General features: G+C 36.6%; 1 protein-coding gene across 10 annotated transcripts in view; it reads left to right on the plus strand.

The window, feature by feature from the left end:
* The window catches only part of LOC576114 (protein enabled homolog), a 68,202-nt gene that overhangs the window by 23,441 nt on the left and 25,357 nt on the right, over positions 1 to 19,404 (plus strand). For 6 of the 10 annotated variants that reach the window (XM_011679234.2, XM_011679235.2, XM_030999260.1 and 3 more), the window contains exon 3: positions 5,906 to 6,080. In XM_011679234.2, coding sequence (XP_011677536.2) covers positions 5,906 to 6,080 — 175 coding nt within the window. Of the gene's footprint in view, positions 1 to 5,905; positions 6,081 to 16,137; positions 18,910 to 19,404 lie in introns of those variants that run through there. The other 4 variants (XM_011679229.2, XM_011679230.2, XM_011679231.2 and 1 more) reach the window with 3 other exon arrangements.

A 19,404-nucleotide genomic window follows, 5' to 3' on the forward strand; every position in this document is an offset into this window, starting at 1 on the left:
GATTGCCAAATATCTCGAGATTGCCAAATAGCCCGCTATTTGGGAAATAATCCCGAAGTAAAAAATCGCGTCTTCACTATCTCGAGGTTCGACCTCCAAACTTGAAACTCGACCTTGAGAAATTAGCTCGAGATATTTTGCTCAGCGTTAGCGCGTATTGCGAATCTTCGGTCTAGTGAAGACGCACGGGACAAATAGCTGGATATTTTGCCAAATAGTGGGATATTTTGCAAACTATCCCAAGATATCTTGGGATAACAATCCCGACCAAATATCCTTCTAATTGCTACTTCGGTCTGATGAAGACGCAAATTAGCTGGATAGTTTGCGATCGGGATAGTTCAAATAGCTGGATATTTGGCTATCTCGAGATAGTGAAGACAGGCCTAATGTTCAGGTGTAACACTGTCCTGCAGACTCCTGCTGTGGATATCGCTATGACTACCCGCGTTCTACTCTTCTTCTTTCATCATTATAGTACGTTGGGAGCCAGAACAGTGTTCACTCTATGTTTCTGATTCTACAAACAAAAGATATAACTCATTACAAAACATTCTTTTATTAAAGGATCACAAAGGAATTATGTTGATTTAATTTAGAGCAGAATTACCTGAAATCAGGGTATTGTTCTCCCGTTCCTGATCATTTTACATAATGATGAATCTAAACTCATTTAAGATTGAACCTAAGAATGCATATGGTTAAATCCAGTGGAAATTGATGCTATTATAATTATAATCACTCTGACATTAAACTATGATCAAGCTAGGTAAAATCAGTCCTGCACTTTCTCTCCCATTCTCTTCTATCTTTCTACCAATGAACTCACAACTCTATAGTATGCAGTGTCTTATTTACAGAGATAACTACAGACATAGTTTGGTGTACCAACAAAACTGTTTATGAACAAAGTAGTAGTAATACTCATTTTTCAAATAGTATATAGATGAACTAATGAACTTTTCATGCTCTGATGAATAAATGCTGATCCATTTGTCTACATCTTAAGTAGATGTAAAGCTACTTTTTATGTTGTTTGTTTCCATTTTAGTCTGACTGATTAGAAGAGGAAACAAATTATCATGAAATAAAATGTTTGCAACTTTGATACACTAGAACCTATTTGATTTGATTCCATAAGAGTCCACATCCACTGGAATTTTTGCTGTTTTTTAATTAGTATTGCATTCGTTCAGGAATCTCTTTTTATATTACTATGACTTGTTGTAGATTTGACAGTTAATTGTAGACTGTCAGTGCTGTCACATTCAGAGATACTTTAACATTAAAAAATGTAAAGTATGCAGATATTGACTTATTGGATGTTGAGGAATTTCAAGATATGCATGTATGAGTCATCTTTTGAGAGTTAACTCTACTAATGCTGAAATGAAGATATGAATATAATTTTTGATGCTGATGATCATGATCAGAGTTTTATTTGTTTATTTAACAGCAACAGAAACATAAAAATGTGTATATATCATAGATGTAAACACTACCATATGTCACATCTTCATCCTCATGACGTCTTGGAGCATGTTCACTAATTGTTTTTGACAATGCCATAACTCAATTTTAATCCACTTCCTTGCTTACAAACAATTTGACCAGTTGCCTGTGCAAGTGGTTCAAAAAGATAATAAAATGAGACATTTGATGGCATTGGAAGTTAATTGAACACAAAATCATCACACCTGTTGTCACATCTTCTCTGTTTTGGTGTTAAATAGGGACTGAATTAAATGCAGATAAACAACTGGAAATAAGTATATAAGGTAAAAAATATCTTTTAAAGGTATGCTACTTTAGAAGATTCTCTCTTTGTGATCGGAAAGAATATATCCTTGGTTTATTTTCTTATCTGGTTTCTTAAATTTGGACGACACGTAACCAGACATCACTTCGTCCCTATTTTCACGAAGTGACGGTAGTGAGGAAAATCGTAACGCAAAGTGAATGCAATTTTTTTCACTGCCGTCACTTCGTGAAAACAGCGACGACTTGTTGCCCCGTTCTAATGAGGTCTTGAGGTATTTTACACACTAATCTAGTTTGAATGTTCCATAATTTAATTTGACCCATTTCCTCCCAACTGCCCCCCCCCCATGATCATTAACTCTTTAAACTCTTAACTTAAATCATTAACAGCATCTTAACTCTGATGAGGTAAGAAATAATGAGTTACGTTCACACGCAGGAAGGAAATGTTGCATCTTTCCACTCAGTAGTGTTGAGAGATGATACTCTCATGTCTATTTTTTAAAATATGAATGGTGATAGAAACACAAGAGATACTTTGCTTTTATATAATGTCACAACAGAATCTTAGCAATAAATTATATATGTATTTTTTATATAATCAGCGATAACAAAAAAATACAAACTGCAAAGCCTTTACTGTTTCACCATGTGTGGCTTTTTTTTTGTTCTGTGAGATTTATTTTCATTAAGGAAATGTTCCCTACATGGAGCAGATCATTTTGTTGAGCTGTGGAATTAATGAAAACCATTATAAAAATAATGTCATGGGTTTCTTGGATAAATATGAAGAGATGGTCATTTAATAAAATTGAATGTGATAGTATGCAACTCTATCCGATTTTTTAATGACGCTAAGCAGGCTCTTTAAAGTTTTTGATATCTAAATTTGAATAAGTTTAGCAAATATAAACATTGACTAATTTACAGAGCTAGAACTGAAATGAGAAAGTCAGCAATATTTAAAGCTCAACAAAATAGAAACATTTTTAAGAGATAGAATACCCAATGCAGACAAAACTACTGTCTATACCATGACAATGATTTCGTAATTACAGGTGATAAACAAATTGGTGAATATTAATATGATTAGATAGACCAATATATAATCTATCCACATCCATGTGTATATGAGCCTACATGTATATAGGTATTAGTTGTTAATTAGAACAATGTACATGGTGATATTTGAACCCACTAATAACATAATTACATAAAGTGCCACATGCAGTCAAGAGGGAGTTTGTCAATATATTTCCTTGTCTGTCGATGACTGACTGCCTACCCGGAAGTTTACACTCTGTCGTGTGTCTCTAGAAAGTCTTGATGTGTATTTAGGTCTCCAATGCTCTCCTGGAACTGAAATTACACATTTTGATCTCTTAAACATGACTATTTGAAGGCTACATGTATGTGTAGTAATGTTGAGTGTCACAAGGATATCTAACAGAAACTTAAAGACTTGAAGACAAGTCCATTGAGCAAATGTGTCTGCATACTATAGAATCAATATGAAAATGATTATCTTATTTTGGGTAATGAAATTATTTTGACTGTGGAATATATTTAGTTTGTAAATGTTATTTTGTTTATTCCCCCCCCCCCATTCGTCAATTTTAACAATAATATATATGTCATGTTTATCACATATACGTGTACAAGGTCTTTAATACATTGGTGATATTTGAAAGAAGTGATTAACAGGGTACACCAGCGTTACCACGCTAAAACCAAGACAAGTTTGCCATTTATAACATAAACATAATATTAATGATTGAAGTTTCAATGAGAAATTGGAAACTTGACAGTCATGATCTACGTCTCGGTTTCACAAGTACTTAAAATTTAATTAGTATATAAACAGCATAATTAGTGTAAGTTCTCATTAGCAAGTATACTCTCATTAAGTCTCTTAAAAGTCACATTATCAAACATTTGATATCCATGTGTGAAATACTCTCTTGGGGTTAAGAACTTATTCATTTATATCATTTGAAGGAAATGATTAATTCATCAATGTCCTGTCATATCACTGATAGCATCCTTGATGATTTTGTTTATGTTACTTTATAAGAGCTCACAATCAATTTAATTTTAAATAAAATCAATATAGTTGTTGCTTGAAGCCTTTGGGATTGAAATGTTTGTCATCCTAAATTTGCGACTCCCAAATGTTTGTTCAGGAAGGCGTTGTCATGATCATTTAAGATAAGAAATGTGGATGTCTTAATTTAGAATATGTTATTTTAAGATGAGGCTCTTTATACTCAGAACTGTAATGTAGGCCTACTAACTCATTTTTTAACACCATTAACTTGTGGCAAGATTATGTAAATGGGTCAGATTTCAATATTGATATATTCCCACTGTTTTCCTACCATACATGGATGCTCTGTGATTCCAGGAAATATATTTTTCAGCCAAATTATGTGACCTTGCAGAGACTCCATTAATCTATACATATATGTACATGTGCATGTCTGTTATTCAATTTTTATATCATATGCTTGTGTGAAAATTACCCAGTGGTAACTTCCTACTCTAATCAAATATACAACTTTAACCCTGGACCCAAAACAATACCTAACCCTTATCCTAAGCCTAACTCAAAATCCAATTGCAACCCTAACCATTTACTTTTGACAAAATAAGAACAGGAATAATTGTCGCCGGAGCAAATGTTGAATACCCATTTCATGTTTTGAGCTGCATATATCCCGGCCCCCCACTCAGTGTTATTTAGGGTACGCATATGCTTGTTCCCTCTTTTTGAAAGCACCCCCTATCTGAGGACTGCCAACATTTCCGAACCCCCCTTTCGCAGGCTTTTGACGGGCTTTTCCTGCCTTGGAGACCCCCCTAAATCATGAAAAATGCTCAATGTACCCCCCTAATTCGGAATAATTTCTCAGGAGACCAAAGAGATGAGAGAAAAAAAGAAAAAACACCCCCTTTTTAAAGAAATCTCTGAGTGAAAAGTTAATACACCCCTTTTTTTACAATTCTCGGGCCGGACTTTGTCGCACAAAAAGTACCCCTTTACCGGACATTTTGGTAACACGCATGGGGTCCGTCCGTTCTCGGAGTGGGGGGGGGGGGCGTGCATATATCCAGGCTAGCTTTGGGGGATGATGTATTGAAGGATTAGCCATGCACATCTATATCCTGGTCATTACAATGAAATGGTCCTAGTTTGTATCATCTTTTTAGAAAAATTCACTTCCTTGTTAGGAGTGAATGCAGTATTTTTAGTAAATATTTTGATTTTCTTAGAAATAATATCAATCATAGTGTTTTGTTATTGATTTTTTTTAAGGTCTTTTCTCATAAGTATCAGAATGCAAATAGAAATTAAAATTGAATGATAAAAGCTACATTACTTTGTTACCTTATGATTTGAGCCAAATAAAGTGTTTTTGCATGGGTAAACTTACATGTTAAGTGTATGAACAATTACATAACAAATTTCTTTTATAAGATTTGTATTTAGTGAGGCTGTTTGTAGTCTTGAGAAAGGCTAGAAAGCTTTACTTTTATTTAAGAAAGTGGACCTAACAGCAATAAGAAAGTTGTACCGGTATGTATAAAAATTCATGTTTTGGCTCACATTCTTCACACATCCAATGAATGATCGGGGACTTCATCCATTTATGTTTTCGGTGTGGATTTGTCACTTTTAATTTGGCATTCATGATTGTTTGATGAAAACAAACCCCACTTGTAAGCGTGAGGTCCAATCCTTGGGGAGAGAATGTCATGTTTGGGGTGAAAGAAATGTCGTCTTTCAAATTGAACCTTAGTGTTACTTGTAAATTTGAGAAATATGTTTGCAACATTTTGTTGGTCACAGGAACAAATAGAGGATAATAGACAAATATGTTTGGACATTCTTGTTAGTTGTTACATCATATTTTGGAGCTGGAAGGGTTTTAACTCTGTTCAATGATGCCTTAGCTCCATCTGGCTCCAAGCAGGTGGCTTGCTGGTAGAACTGAATCATGAAGATGACTTTTGCTTGAGTTTGTCACCATGTTGCGTTCTACTTCTTTACCCTTCCTTTGCTTTAACAATTTGAAAAATTATTTTTTTCTTATTGTTAACTCTCTCTCCCTTTCCTTCCCTCTTTCTCTCTGTCAACCAACAGGTTGTCATCAATTCCTCCATTTTAAAAGGTCTCAAGTACAACCAGGCCACTCCCACGTTCCACCAATGGCGGGACAGTCGACACGTCTACGGTCTCAACTTCCAGAGCGCCAGCGACGCCGACGACTTTGCCACTGCTATGATGGGGGCACTAGACACATTACAACAAGCAGCAGGTACGTACATTCATGCAAGGATCCTCTTTTTTTTTTTTGATTGGAGCTTGTGATATTGTATGAGGATCGCCCAAGAGTGAGGGGGGGGGGTGTCTTTGTCCTAACTCCCAACTCTGAGGATGGTGGTTGTACTGTGAATGTGAGAAGTAAATTAAAGATATCATAGCTATTTCAACCTTCGAAATGGATGATAAGAGATGAGAGAGACTAGACTGCATTCGAGGAATAAATTTTCTGTAAGTATTTTCCTTTCTTTACAGTACGTATTTTCCTTTCTTTACAGTACGTATGCCCTCCCATCTAAGACCTTATCAAAAAAAGAAACTAGGGAATCTGATTTATACAGTTACATCAATCTATTTGTAGTGGTGTTGAGTGCATGTAGATTGTTGCCATTTCAACTTGGTGTGAGTTAGTTGTCTGTATGAGAACAAGAGAGGGCAGAGTAGCATATTGCTTTGACAGCATAGGAGAGCAAGAAAACTACCTGCAAAGTTGATAGCATAATGTTTTAGATGGAACTGTCTTTACATTGCCCGGCTGTAAAGTATTAACTAACTGACAGTTAGCTAGTAATAATGCAGGACATAAAACATTCATATCCTTTTGGAAAACCTGTACATCAGAAGCATCTGGCATCTGATCACACAACCACAATCGATTTTTAATTGTGCGAGGTGATTAAACGGAAATTGGATTTTCTGTTCATTAGCCAAATAAAGTTTGAGCCTAAAAATCAAAAGTGTGTCTGAACTTCTGAAGTAACTTGGTTTCGTTCAGAGGACCAGAATAAATTGTTGAAAGGTTAGGGAAGGCCAAGTCTGTTATTTCAAAGAGGATTCTCGGGTCACCTCTCTGCAGGGTTCGGAACATGATCATGACAGACAGGCCAATATCCAGGTTAAAATAGAAAAATAAGGTTCTATCTGAGCTATTTATACTTGTAGTTGCTCTACTTTGTGAGGAAATACTGGAATAATGTATATATCGTGATCATGACCTATATTGTTGATTACAAATCTATCTGGTTCTTGTTGTGTAGGAAAATTGGTGGTGCAATGTATTATCGCAAGTGGAATTGATATATTGGGTTTAGAAAGCTGTTGAAGCCTTGACATAATTTTTCCATCTCAATTTACAGGAACATTCTACATATATCTATGAGTGAGGCATGGGCATAGTGATGAGCAATATGGAAGTAATAAAATTATTGGTGAAACTTTGAAGTGTACGATTAGATGACTAGATAGACTGCCTTTTTGGCTCAAAACATATTTTATTAGATTTTACCAAAAGTGAAACTGCACCAAGAAAAAAATCAAGTTCTAAGTTTCAAAATTTGTGAAGCTAAAAAACTTATACAAAGTTTCACATTTCTTGTTGGAAAAAAGACAAAATTGCAAGTCTGTTTTCATGGGGGGAAAGGAGCCTAGTTGGACGTCCCAAATTATACTGTCTGTAAACATAGAGGGCAGCCTTTTGTTCAGACTTTGTCGATGGATTTACAAAGGTCATTGGTTGAGGAAGCAGTCATGGTAATGGAACTGCAAACCTCTAATCGCCCCCTGGCTGTTTGCTTCACTGTTTGTTCATTTTGTTTTGAAGTATTGAAATGATTATTTATTAGACTCCGGTCAAAGAGAAGTTAAAATTGCTTGTGGTTGCATTAACAAATATGTGATAGCAAATTTTTATCCAAGTTATAGAAAAATCAAGAGCTAGGGGAATGCATTTTTAAAAGATAAGAATTACCATGAGGAAATAGACAATCTTAAGCCTTCAATTTGTAATGATTTAGCATGCCTGCGTCTTCATTCTTAGCAACTTGTTGGTATGCTGAAGGGATCAAATCTCATTATTTTTCTTTCTAAGAATTTGTGTTTTTGATAAACACAACATATCAATAACAATGATAATCTAATATAAAAATACATCTTTCTTCTCCTTGTGATCCATTCTCAAGAAGGCTGTTCAATTAAAGATATCTCCTCCCTTCTCAATCAAGTGTAAATCCTGCTTTAGGCCATGTGATTTGAATATGTTGCATTCACATGACTTAGGCAGGATGTCAGGATAGGCCACATGGTAGGGCGGTTGCTATCGTTGACTTTTTCTGTGGTTTTCCTGTGTTCTCCCTCGTCTTGGTGGTTTCTCTCAAAACTACAAGGAGGTTTACAGTAATTCATCCCAATAGACCCAACCCATAGCTCACGGGACCAACACGGTAAGGCTCATGAACCCCCAGAAAAGGCCTGCAAGAGGGATATGTTGGTGTCTTTGACTGTCATGCTCATGGTCTCACAAACTGTCTGATAACTTTTTAGAAGATCTGTGAAGCAGACATTTTGGGTCTCTTGAGCTGTCATCCTCATAGGAAGTTGGTTTCTTCAACTCTTGATTTAAAACACATCTGACTTAAAAGTGCATCGTTAAAAAGAAATAACACTTCAGCCCCTGAAATGTAAAAAAATTAGACTAATAAGTCTAATAGGACTTGAGTTATGAGAATAAATGTAATAGGAGCAATAATACATTATTATCAATATTATTTGGTTTCAGTTGCAACCCATTTGTCTAAGTGTGTCAAATTAAGATTATTGTTTTCACTTTCTAACTCAAAATGGAAACCAATATAAACCCATTATATTAATGATAATGGTCAACTTCCTTTTACTGCGTTGTATGAGGTTGTTAATTTTGCCACTTCAAAGTTTTGATAGATTGCTAGATTGTAATTCAATTTGATTTTGTATACACTCTAATATTAAATCATATTTTAGGACATTAAATGACTGAATTACTTGCAGCTGTATATATGAGCTGCTCTATTGTGTTATTTTCTACCAAGTGTAGTGAGCCATTGTCAAGAAATGTGTGGTATTTGGTCATGAAGCCAACGGCCATGGCTCACCTACCGCTAGCACTGCATTCTATATCAAGCTTTCAGGGAAGAGAAAGAATGCCCTCTGTGAAATAGTAGACTTTGCTGACATCTCTAGTTCAAAGTCGATACCCTTTGTTTGAAACCAAAACAGATGAAAATAAAGCTGCTTGTAAGAAGTAACTTGCCCTATAGCTGTAGAAAAATATAATCTCTATTTCCAAACACATATTAAAGTATGATTTATTGTTCTAAAAAAATGTAGTGCTGAGTTTATTAATGAGCAATGTGTAACTTAAAATGTGTTCAATTGACCTATGCTCTATATACTGTATATAGTTGTAACCATGTGAAAGAAGAATTTCCACTCAATGTGGACAATAAAACAAATCAATCAATCAATCAATCAATACTTCATATACTTCATATAATATCTGAAAGGTTCAATTTATGGTATATCATTATGTCCTACTTCAAAATCATAAACTTATATGACATGAAACCTTTCTGAATGGTCAATAACCTTTTTCATGGCAAGACATTTTCATAAATTTCCAAATTGTGTTACACTGAATGTGATTTAATTATTTCACGGTCTGAAACGTTTATAAATCTTTATCACTGGAGAAATTCGTAAAAGTTTCATGCACGCAAATAGTCATGTTTACAGTATTTTTGATAAAGCCAATTTTCTTCTGTTTCATATTCTTAGTGATGATCTCTTTCACTCTTTAACACCCCTCCCCATATATTCATACAGACGAATCACTCCTGTTTGTTTGGAAAGCCTCCCTCTGAGCAGGTTTAGATGTGAGGGCACGCGCCCAATTACAAACAGAACACAGCTGTGCCGCCCAGAAGATGACGTCAACGTTATAAAAATAACTGAGCTCGTCGTCCGAAAATATCCAGTTTGGCTCTCTCTCTAAGGTTGTCGCCCCAAACAGTTTTGATTCCATCATATTGTCTGTTTGGAGACAGAAGGGCATTATATCATATACTATGACACACAGTCAACACCCTTGTGGGCTTGAACAGAAAATATGAACTGCTCCCTCGTTCAGCGCTGATGTTGTTTTGATCTGTTATGATGAATGATGTAATATATTGAGTTTGGCCAGTTAGATTATTTGTTGTTGATAGGTGGGATAAAGGTTTGATAAGAGCTATTAATGGGGTAGTCTAGAGTACTAAAGGATATCAGGTTAAACAAATTTTTAACAGTTATTAACTGATCATGTATGATGGAAGCTTTCCATTACTCTAATCCTGGTATGTCAAATGGGAAATGTCATTTGCATTGAGGTTAATCAGCTTTTGAGAAGATAGGTACCAATTGATGTATCTGTAGACATATCAAAATGCTTCTAAATTATTTAAAGGTCCTCTTTTTCTCCCTTCTTTTTACTTTACTGCCTTATTTTACTTCTTTCCCTTATTTTGCCAAAGAAAAACAGATGGCAGCCTAGCATAATGTGCCCCCTAAACTTTCAAGAGCCTTAATGAAAGTTTCTGTCAATGGGTTATAATGGATAGAAAACACTCTCTATGACATCTCTTACTTCCTACCATAATTTGGTTTCCCCGCTTTTCGAGGCAATTACTGTCTTCCAAAACCTCACTCTTCCATTCAAGTAACATACAGACACACACCCACGCATGCTCACACACTCCTACAAAATACCTCTAAAATACAATGGAATGTAATAGGCCCAAGGGGAGATGGAGCTACTTCTGGTGGAGCAAGCCTAGCTATTTTGAGGTTTCCTATTATTATCATCCTCCTCCACCCCAGTGAACCAACCAACCAACCAGACCCATACACAGCCTACAGCATCCAAGCGACTGGCCTCTGCATTGCCTTCCTGCAATCTCCTACCAGCTGTCATAGCAACAACATTCCATTTCAGTGTGTGTGTCTGCAATCTTCATCCTCATTACCTGGACCAAATTAGGCTTGATAATTTGATACTTTCCATTGATATCCATCAGCACCATTCCATCAATGTCCATTTAGGGAACGAAAACTTGACCAGCGGATACGAGCTTGACAGGCTCCCGTCAGATACGTCCATCGCAAACCATATTTCCATTTTCCCGGTTCGATATTTGGACGATTTGCCCCCATTGGCATTTTTCTGTTTCTGTCATTTTGATGCACATATTTTGATCTCGAGTATTATAACACATCTGTTGGACCATGATGAGAAGATCAGCTGTTTCGATTTCCTTAGGTGAGTCTTCAAATTTCAATTGGTGTTAATATACTACCCATCTCCCGTGTCACTTTTTATTGGTGCAGATGCTGTTTGATCGTCTGCAAACAGCATAAACGTAATTTTCTGTCTATACAATTTTACAATAAAGTTTTCTTCTTCACACTCTCCAGTTTCATCACTCAAGGAGGACTACATAGAGACCTGAAGATGAAAGTTGTTTGTGTTTCTTGACAAATGAATAATGCACACCCATGACCTATTAAGCTGTTTTCATGTACATACACATCCTAGCACTCATGGGGCTGGTGAGATCAGAAGGGCATTGAGCATGTTAAAATATATTTATGGGATTTTGCCCCTCTTGCTCTGAACAGATGATATGGTCTCCTAAATGCCAAAAGAATAATTGGTTATTTGCTTCTCTCATGCATACCATTGAGTTTTAGTTTTTAGGGCTGTGGTGTAAGATGTTTCAATGCAATCCTTCTTACATCAAGAGACTTGTTCCATATCTTAGTTAGACAGCTGATGGTTAGAACCAGAAAGATACAAGTACATGTGTATTACAAAGATATACATGTGATACAATGTTGAGTTTCTTAGCTCCCTCATCCCACTCGTTTTGCTATTCATTTGATTTTAGAATCCTGTTGGGTATTTTAAGAATTTGTCTGTTTAACTAGAGTGAAACAAATATGAAAGAAAAAAGAAAAGAAATGTCAGGCCATCAAAATCATCTGGGAACTTCAGGAATATTTCATTTCATGAACACCCATTAATTGTATTTTTGTCATAAATTCTCTAACAGAATTAAAACCAACTGCAACAATAAGACAATGGGCCATATGGAGTGTTCTAGATGTATATACACTTTTATTATATCTTGAAACACTAGATGTGCATATAATGAATCATTAGAATATCAGCTTTAGATGTCCTTAATTAGGCTCAGAACTCATCAGTTTAATGAAGTTAGCCATTTTTGTGCTAGACTGTAAGGGTGCTGGCATACCATATGGTATATATACCAGTCTAGGTGCTTCAGTTTTAAATTTCCCCCATTCCCTTTAATTGTCTTCAATTATCGCCCTCTAATAACGTCTGTGACAGTCATTTACACCAAGAAATAATCATTCCAAGTGCGGTCGCATTATACGATAGCATTGATTCCTGTTATTAGATACGTCTGCCAAGCCCAAGGCCCCCTACGTCATTTAGAAGAGACATGATATGATATTCTAATTCTCATTCTATCATGTAATATCAAATAGCAGAATACCAATAAGCCACTTGATATTTTTGTAAGAATATCGTATGTTGTTTCAATTGATGACTCACAAACTGGTTGTCAAGAATTAAGCTGATAAAAATATATATATATTTCATTTAAGAAATAGGATAACTTTGACTACAAAGTAGATTCAAACAACTGGGCTCCATACCTATAACTTTTTTTTCATTCTATACTTTTTTGTTAAATATAGTTTTATTTTATCAGTGTTTATTTGTAACTTTTTCTTTCAAAAATCTCTCTCTATCTCTCTGTCCGTTTCTGTTTTCCCTTAAATCTTCTCTTACATAATTTCAACTTCCAGTTCGGTCTTCCATTGTTTTTATCCCTGCCTGTCTCCATGTTTGCGTCATATTCCATCTTTAAGATTTATCATAGGGTATCGGATGTTACTGTTATGCTTCCTTCATGAATCTCCTCCTATACCAGACTTTGAAATGTTACTCATGAATGTTTTTGAGTGTCTTAATCTGAAATCCACCAGGCATGTAAACCATGTGCACTGGTAGGTACGCAGCTGTTTTTCTCATCATGGACTGTAATCTTTCTAGGAAGGTGAATTTAAAACCTGAGATCACTGAAAGGGGTATCCAAGTACGTGACTGTGCATGGTAGAAAAAGATGTGGCACAGAACAATATCAAATTATCAATCCATTATTATTCCGTGTAGGTTTGAAATGTCCATGTAGCATTTAACCACTGATGCAATGAAAAGCAACTTTTCACCTGCCTAACTTTAATCTCTGTGTGCCTTATTATCACTTGAAAACTTTTTATTAATTAGTATTCTTTTCTTTTTCTGTATTTGCAAAATCATACATTGATTGGAAAAACTTACCTTAAATTCAATATTTTTATGAAATTGGGGTAAACTTGTTTTTCTTATTGTGTTTATCTATATGAAACACAAAACAAAAATAAAAGTTTGACGTGCCCTAAAAACATGAAACATATATCTTTTTATTTCAGACTTGTTAATACGATTTCTATTCAATATTATCGAAATGTGTACAAGTCATGAAAATAAATTACATCAAATATGTTATGTATGTTTCAAAATAAGTTTGGTCCATCAGTTAACTGTTTTGGTTGTTGTTGTTGATGATTCATTTGTCTGTATATTGCCAACTAAATTTCAAATTGTATTTAGCATAATTCAAAGTGCGCCTGTCCAGCTGATTTCTAGACTATGTGCTGTTAGATAAGTACTGAACTAATTGTGGCACTTCATCTTACCACAATGCGAGAGACATATACAAGGTGATAGACCCATACATCTGTGACTTTATATCACAATGAAATTGGTACCATGTGTTGCCAATTTAAAAACCAGTGATGTTTGATAGAGGACCTTATTAATTTAATTATTTTATTAAAGACGTTGCCTAAAAAAATTATGTAGGGCGAGTATATTTGTTGGAGCAAGTGCTGTAAATGACCTAGTTTCAAAGCTGGGTAATTGTGTAATGTTTGTAGTTCTGTGTCCTGGATATGAATATGCAGGCTGCATGTCTTTGATAGACGGAGAGCAGGAGTAAGTCACGTACATTCACTGGAGATGCATTTCAAAGCTATGTCACATGGTCAGACTTGATTCCATCTCACCTCCTTCATCGCTATGGATCTCAGAGAGATTCTTAGAAACCCAAAGGTTGATATCGGTGTCGATTGATACCAACATTCTGTACCAGTGCCTGTTCAACCTTTGTAGGAGTATTTCTCTATTTTTCTTTCCCTGTAACGTATTGTATCAGAGATTCAAAGGTGATTCTTGTCTATCTATTCCTCTTTCACCAAGGTGTTGTAAGAAATGCAGTAATGCGGTCATCTATGCTCTATTCTATTTAAATGCATATGTTCTAATTTAGAAGCCAATCAAAGGGTTTCAATAAAATGTTTCAGGCTTAAAACTAGGAATGTTTTGAAAGTATATATTAAAATACAATTCTATAGAGAATTTTGTTTAGAAATGATGCAAATCCTAGAAGAAGGTTATCCATAACGATTAAAACCCAGATTCACATTAAAAATAAACTGATAGAGACCACTACTACAAATTATCTAACTGCAAGAAAAATTGAGTTAGGTTATTAAAATAAAGGCAAGAATGAACTTTATACTTTTGCACTCATCACACAAACTAATGAAAAGGGCTGTAAATGAAATGTATGAAAGTGATATGAGGTCGAAAGGATCATATGTTGGATAGGTTTGTGAGTTTACATGTCCACATGTCCACATCTGATAGGGAGCTCCATATCCTGATAGCCCATGTCTGCAAAGGATTGAAAAATCATTTCCATAATCTAGATCGTTATCAAGCATGTATGTACATGTATGTGATCTTCTCCCCCCCCCCCCTTTTTTTTGCCCACCTCTCTCTCTCTCTTATTTCTGTCTCTATCTCTTTCATTCTCTCTCTCTCTCTCTCTCTCTCTCTCTCTCTCTCTCTCTCTATATATATATATATATATAAAATTTATATTTGTCTCTCTTCCCCTTCTCTCACTCCCTCTCTCTCCCTTTCTAACTTTCTCCCTCTCACCTCCTTCCTCTCCCTTCCTCTCCCTATATCTCTCTCTTTTCCCTCTCTTCCCCTCTCTTCCCTCCTCTCACCTTTTACCCCTCATTCTCTGTCTCTTTCTATCTTTGCTTCCTCTCTTATTTTTCTACTCTTCCTTTTTTTAAATAATTCTCTCACTTTTATTGCTTCTCTCTTTTTGCTTCTCTCTTTCTGTTCTACTTCCAATTAAGTCTTCCACTTCATTATTTTTGTATTTATGATTTTTATTTTGTTTTAATTTATTTCTTTCAGATTAAGCATTCCTAAAGATTATTTTACTTTCATACAAAACAAATTTTTCCTCCCTGCTGAACCAGAATACATTTGAATAATTCCATGATTGAACTTGATACTTTAGATGACTTGACTTTCTAAACAAAAACAGAAAACCTAGCATTCCTATTTAAAATTCTCATATTTCTCTTTGTGAAAAAAAATGTTTTATAGAGGGGAATTATGGACTTAAATTCTGTGGCGCTAGATCTAAATCTCTGCTTTCCCCTCATGCACATATCTTTTACAGCATGCTCAGATGTGACTCGTTTTGTGAAAGTTATATATGTAGATACACATCAGGGTTTGTAACAATGTCTAGACAATGTTATAGCGTGAGGAAGGAAATTCTAAATCAATACATTTGCTGTCATGTATATGGTTTTCTAATTTCTTATCTTTAATGTTTAAGGAGCTTATTGAGGAAATGAGCAAAGTTGTGCATTGCTTTCCCCTACTTCCGATGGGAAATTCGTAATGTGAATGATTAACTATGGATAGATTCTTTTAACTAGTATAATAGCTTTGTCTCCCCAAATAAGCGTTGTGCATTAAAGTATCTTGTTACATATATCTAAAAATATGTCATGTTCATGGATAAAACTTAAGTAATAATTGGAAACTTTTCTATGACCGGAAAGGTGTTTAAGTTTCATATCTGGATTGTCCATTGAGTAAACTAAAGTGACCATGACAATCTTATTGGAATGAAGGTATTTATGGGTCACTCATGTGGACATGAGATCATCTGTGGTCCGGAGAGGTATCCCTTTCCACAGGGCGCATGATATGGGTAAGCAAAGGTGAGGGAAGGAGGGATGTGCCAAGTATGAATTCTGTCACCACAGCCATTGAGATGGAGCTTATCAGAAGACAGTGAGTGTTAGATTATATGAAGATGATGATGACAGTGATGTTTGCAGTACTGCTGCTGTGACATTCCAAAAAGCAAGGGGTCTTCGTGACCCATCAGGAATGGGGAGCATGCGTGCCTTTCTTTTCTAAATGCTTGATTTAATGGGGTAGATAACCCATGCGCATGGATGCAACTCTGTCTATGCTCAGTCTGCGCTCAGTCTACGCTGACATCGCTCCGGCTTGACGAACCCGTTTGCGAAGTTTGTTAGTTCTGTCTTGTGATCTGACTACTGAGGTATTCAAAGAGCAGACGAGTGATGTTATCATGAACTCTTACTCATCATAGCTGATGGCTTATTAATGACTCGCATTTGTGTTTAGAGGCAAAGTGCCATCATAGAGTGGGGGTTGAGAGAGCATTCTCTAAGAGGTGAAGGTTGGAAACTTTTCATCACCTTTTTAACACCTCTTCTCTTGACTGATTTGATTTACTTGAAGTAACACAACATGGCGTACCGAGGAAAGGAATGCTTTAAACCTTTTAATGGAAGCAGAGCTGGTGCGGGCAAGACAGTCTCAAAGCTTACTGTTCAGCTGGGCAGAAGCAACGGGAACGTAGCAACAAGTGGACCTCAGGATACAAGACCAATAAATCAGAGAAAGCAAGTAGGGTTTGGCATAAATCAAAGCAGCGGACTGGGAGGTGACATGGACGTCACAGGCAGCAGCAGCAACTCCCAACCAGTAGCTCCCAAGCTGGGCAATAATTATCCAGCAGACAGGGGCTGTTCATGGGGCGGAGCTGAGGGTGGAAGTGGTAGTCAGAGTCAGGAAGGGGGATTAATCACGCCACTCGGGGATCACGAGAGACGCGTTAATGAGCAGGGTTCCTGTCAACCTGTCAGTATATCAACAGACAACATGAATGCCATGTCAGTAAATAATCTTGTGCCTGCATTAGACCAAGGTCCTGCTGCCCCTTTTCCAGAATCGTCTGTTATGTATCCTGACATTGAAACCAATGGGCTCCACCCTCTCGTCTTAAATGGTAATTCTGTCTATGAAGGGGATTCAGGTTCCATTAACCGCTCAAATCTGAGCAAGGTACAGTTCGAGGAACCTCCTATTATGAACATTGATCCCAGCCCTTTGAGTGCCGAAGAGAAAGCTAGAGCTCTAGCAGTAGGAGCCATTGAGCAAGCTCTTGCTTCACAGCTTGTTTTGTCTGTGACCAAGGCAGCAGCCAAGATTGTGAGTGACGAAGACTTGGAATCAATCGATGATAACAAGATGGACACTTCTGAACAAATGATGGATGCCAACCAGTGCCAGGAAAATGGAGGCTTAACAACAAACCAGTTCATTAATAATCCTTCTGATGTTAAATTCATATCCGACATGAAGAATTCTGACGGGATCACAGCTCTTCAAGGAAAATCTACTAACTGGCAAGATACAAATGCAAATGATGTATCGACCAAAAGTAAGTCGGTTCTTATTGAGAATGGCTCTGTATCCAATAATGCGAATGCAAACAATAACACACAGTTGCCGCCAGTGCCTCCAAAACCAGCCAAATCTGCACCTAAACAACTTGATGATGTACCAGGACCAGAACCTGAAAATACTCAGCCACCACCTCCATTGCCTGAAGGACATGGTGAGATGCAAGAGTTTTTTAACTCTCCCCAAATTCTTTTCCCCGATGACATCATTGACTGCCTACCTGAAGTAGAAGAAATGAGCAACGGAATGCACCCATCCCCTCCTTCTCTGATGGCAAGTCCTGAACAGCCAGCACTCGAGAGTCAAGAGCAAGTTGAAAGTGATACACCATTGTCTGCACCGGTAGCCACAGCAGACGAACAAGAAATTAAACTTGATGAAGACACCAGCAATAAAGAAGACAACACAGAGGGTGAGATGATAGACACAAAGGAAAATAAAACTGACACGACAGAGGTTACTGAAGGAGTCGTCAATGATACCCTCCTGCCTACAGCTCCTGTTGAAGATGCTGACGAAAAAGGAGACAAACCTGATGGTGAGCTTATTGAGAAAAGTGAAGATGGAAGTATTGCTACAGATGTTATGAGTAGTGAGCATAATAATGTTATTCATTGTGCTTTTCATGACTCTCAAGTAGAAAGCGATGTTAAAGAAGAATTGCTGAATAGTTCTGTTAATGTTCCTTTAAATGAGGATGCACAATCCACTGAAATTACAGAAAAGCCAGTAGAAATCTCTGACAGTACAGAAACAAAATATGAAGAAAAGGAAGGAAGTGAGAGTGCAGAAGTTCGAGATGATGTAAAACAAGAACAGCAGAATGATTGCCAAGATAACAACGTGCGTGATATGAGCCTACCGATACCATGTCCAACAACAACAGCATCATCATCATCATTGGCAGAGATAGGAATGACGCAGATTCCATTATCGCCTATCTTTGAGGAACCAAGGTCACCGGCTGAGACAGATGATGGTCTTGATCTGTCAAACACAAGTTTCTCATCATCCTCCCATCAAATGCCCATAGCTGCATCCCCATCATCGCCAGAAATGATGGAGGTACCTGAAGTAGCCGGCAGTGCGAGCGATGAGATTACGGCAGTCGCTACAGCGAGTATTGTGTTGGGAGCGGGTTCCAATGAAATTACTGAAGGAAATGGGGCACCCGTCGGGAAGGAGAATCATGTTGAAAATGAAGTTGAAATCCAGCAGGAGGATATTATAGCAGAAGGTATGTATTGGTTAAATTATTTTATTTCAACTGTAACCTTGTTTGATTGAAGAAGTTTCAGCATCTTTCTAACAAGTGCAAAGTTTAGAGGTAGATCCTATGGCCCGAATTCACAAAGGAGGTTTAGATATTAATCAATGGTCTATTGGTTGATATATCCAACTCAGAAATAACCATATAATAGCTTATTTTGCCGGTTCATATGACATTAGGCAATGCAAACACCTGCACTCACCAACGTTTTGAACGATGGTGTGGATAAACCTTTATGAATTCTAGGTAACGCAGGTGTGATTGTCTTTATTGATCTAATCAAAATGAATGAGAAATTAAATTGCATATTCTAGATCGACCCTTTTCACGTAAACAATTGAACCATTGCCCCTTTCAGTCCTCATACTATGTACCCACACATAACTTCAAAACTTATTTGGCAGCTTCTAAAAACATCACAATGTCAGGATTGATAGGCATATATACATTTAAGTGATTTGG

Source organism: Strongylocentrotus purpuratus, unplaced genomic scaffold (genome assembly GCF_000002235.5).
Source record: "Strongylocentrotus purpuratus isolate Spur 01 unplaced genomic scaffold, Spur_5.0 spur5_scaffold_5, whole genome shotgun sequence".
NCBI classification, from domain to species: domain Eukaryota; kingdom Metazoa; phylum Echinodermata; class Echinoidea; order Camarodonta; family Strongylocentrotidae; genus Strongylocentrotus; species Strongylocentrotus purpuratus.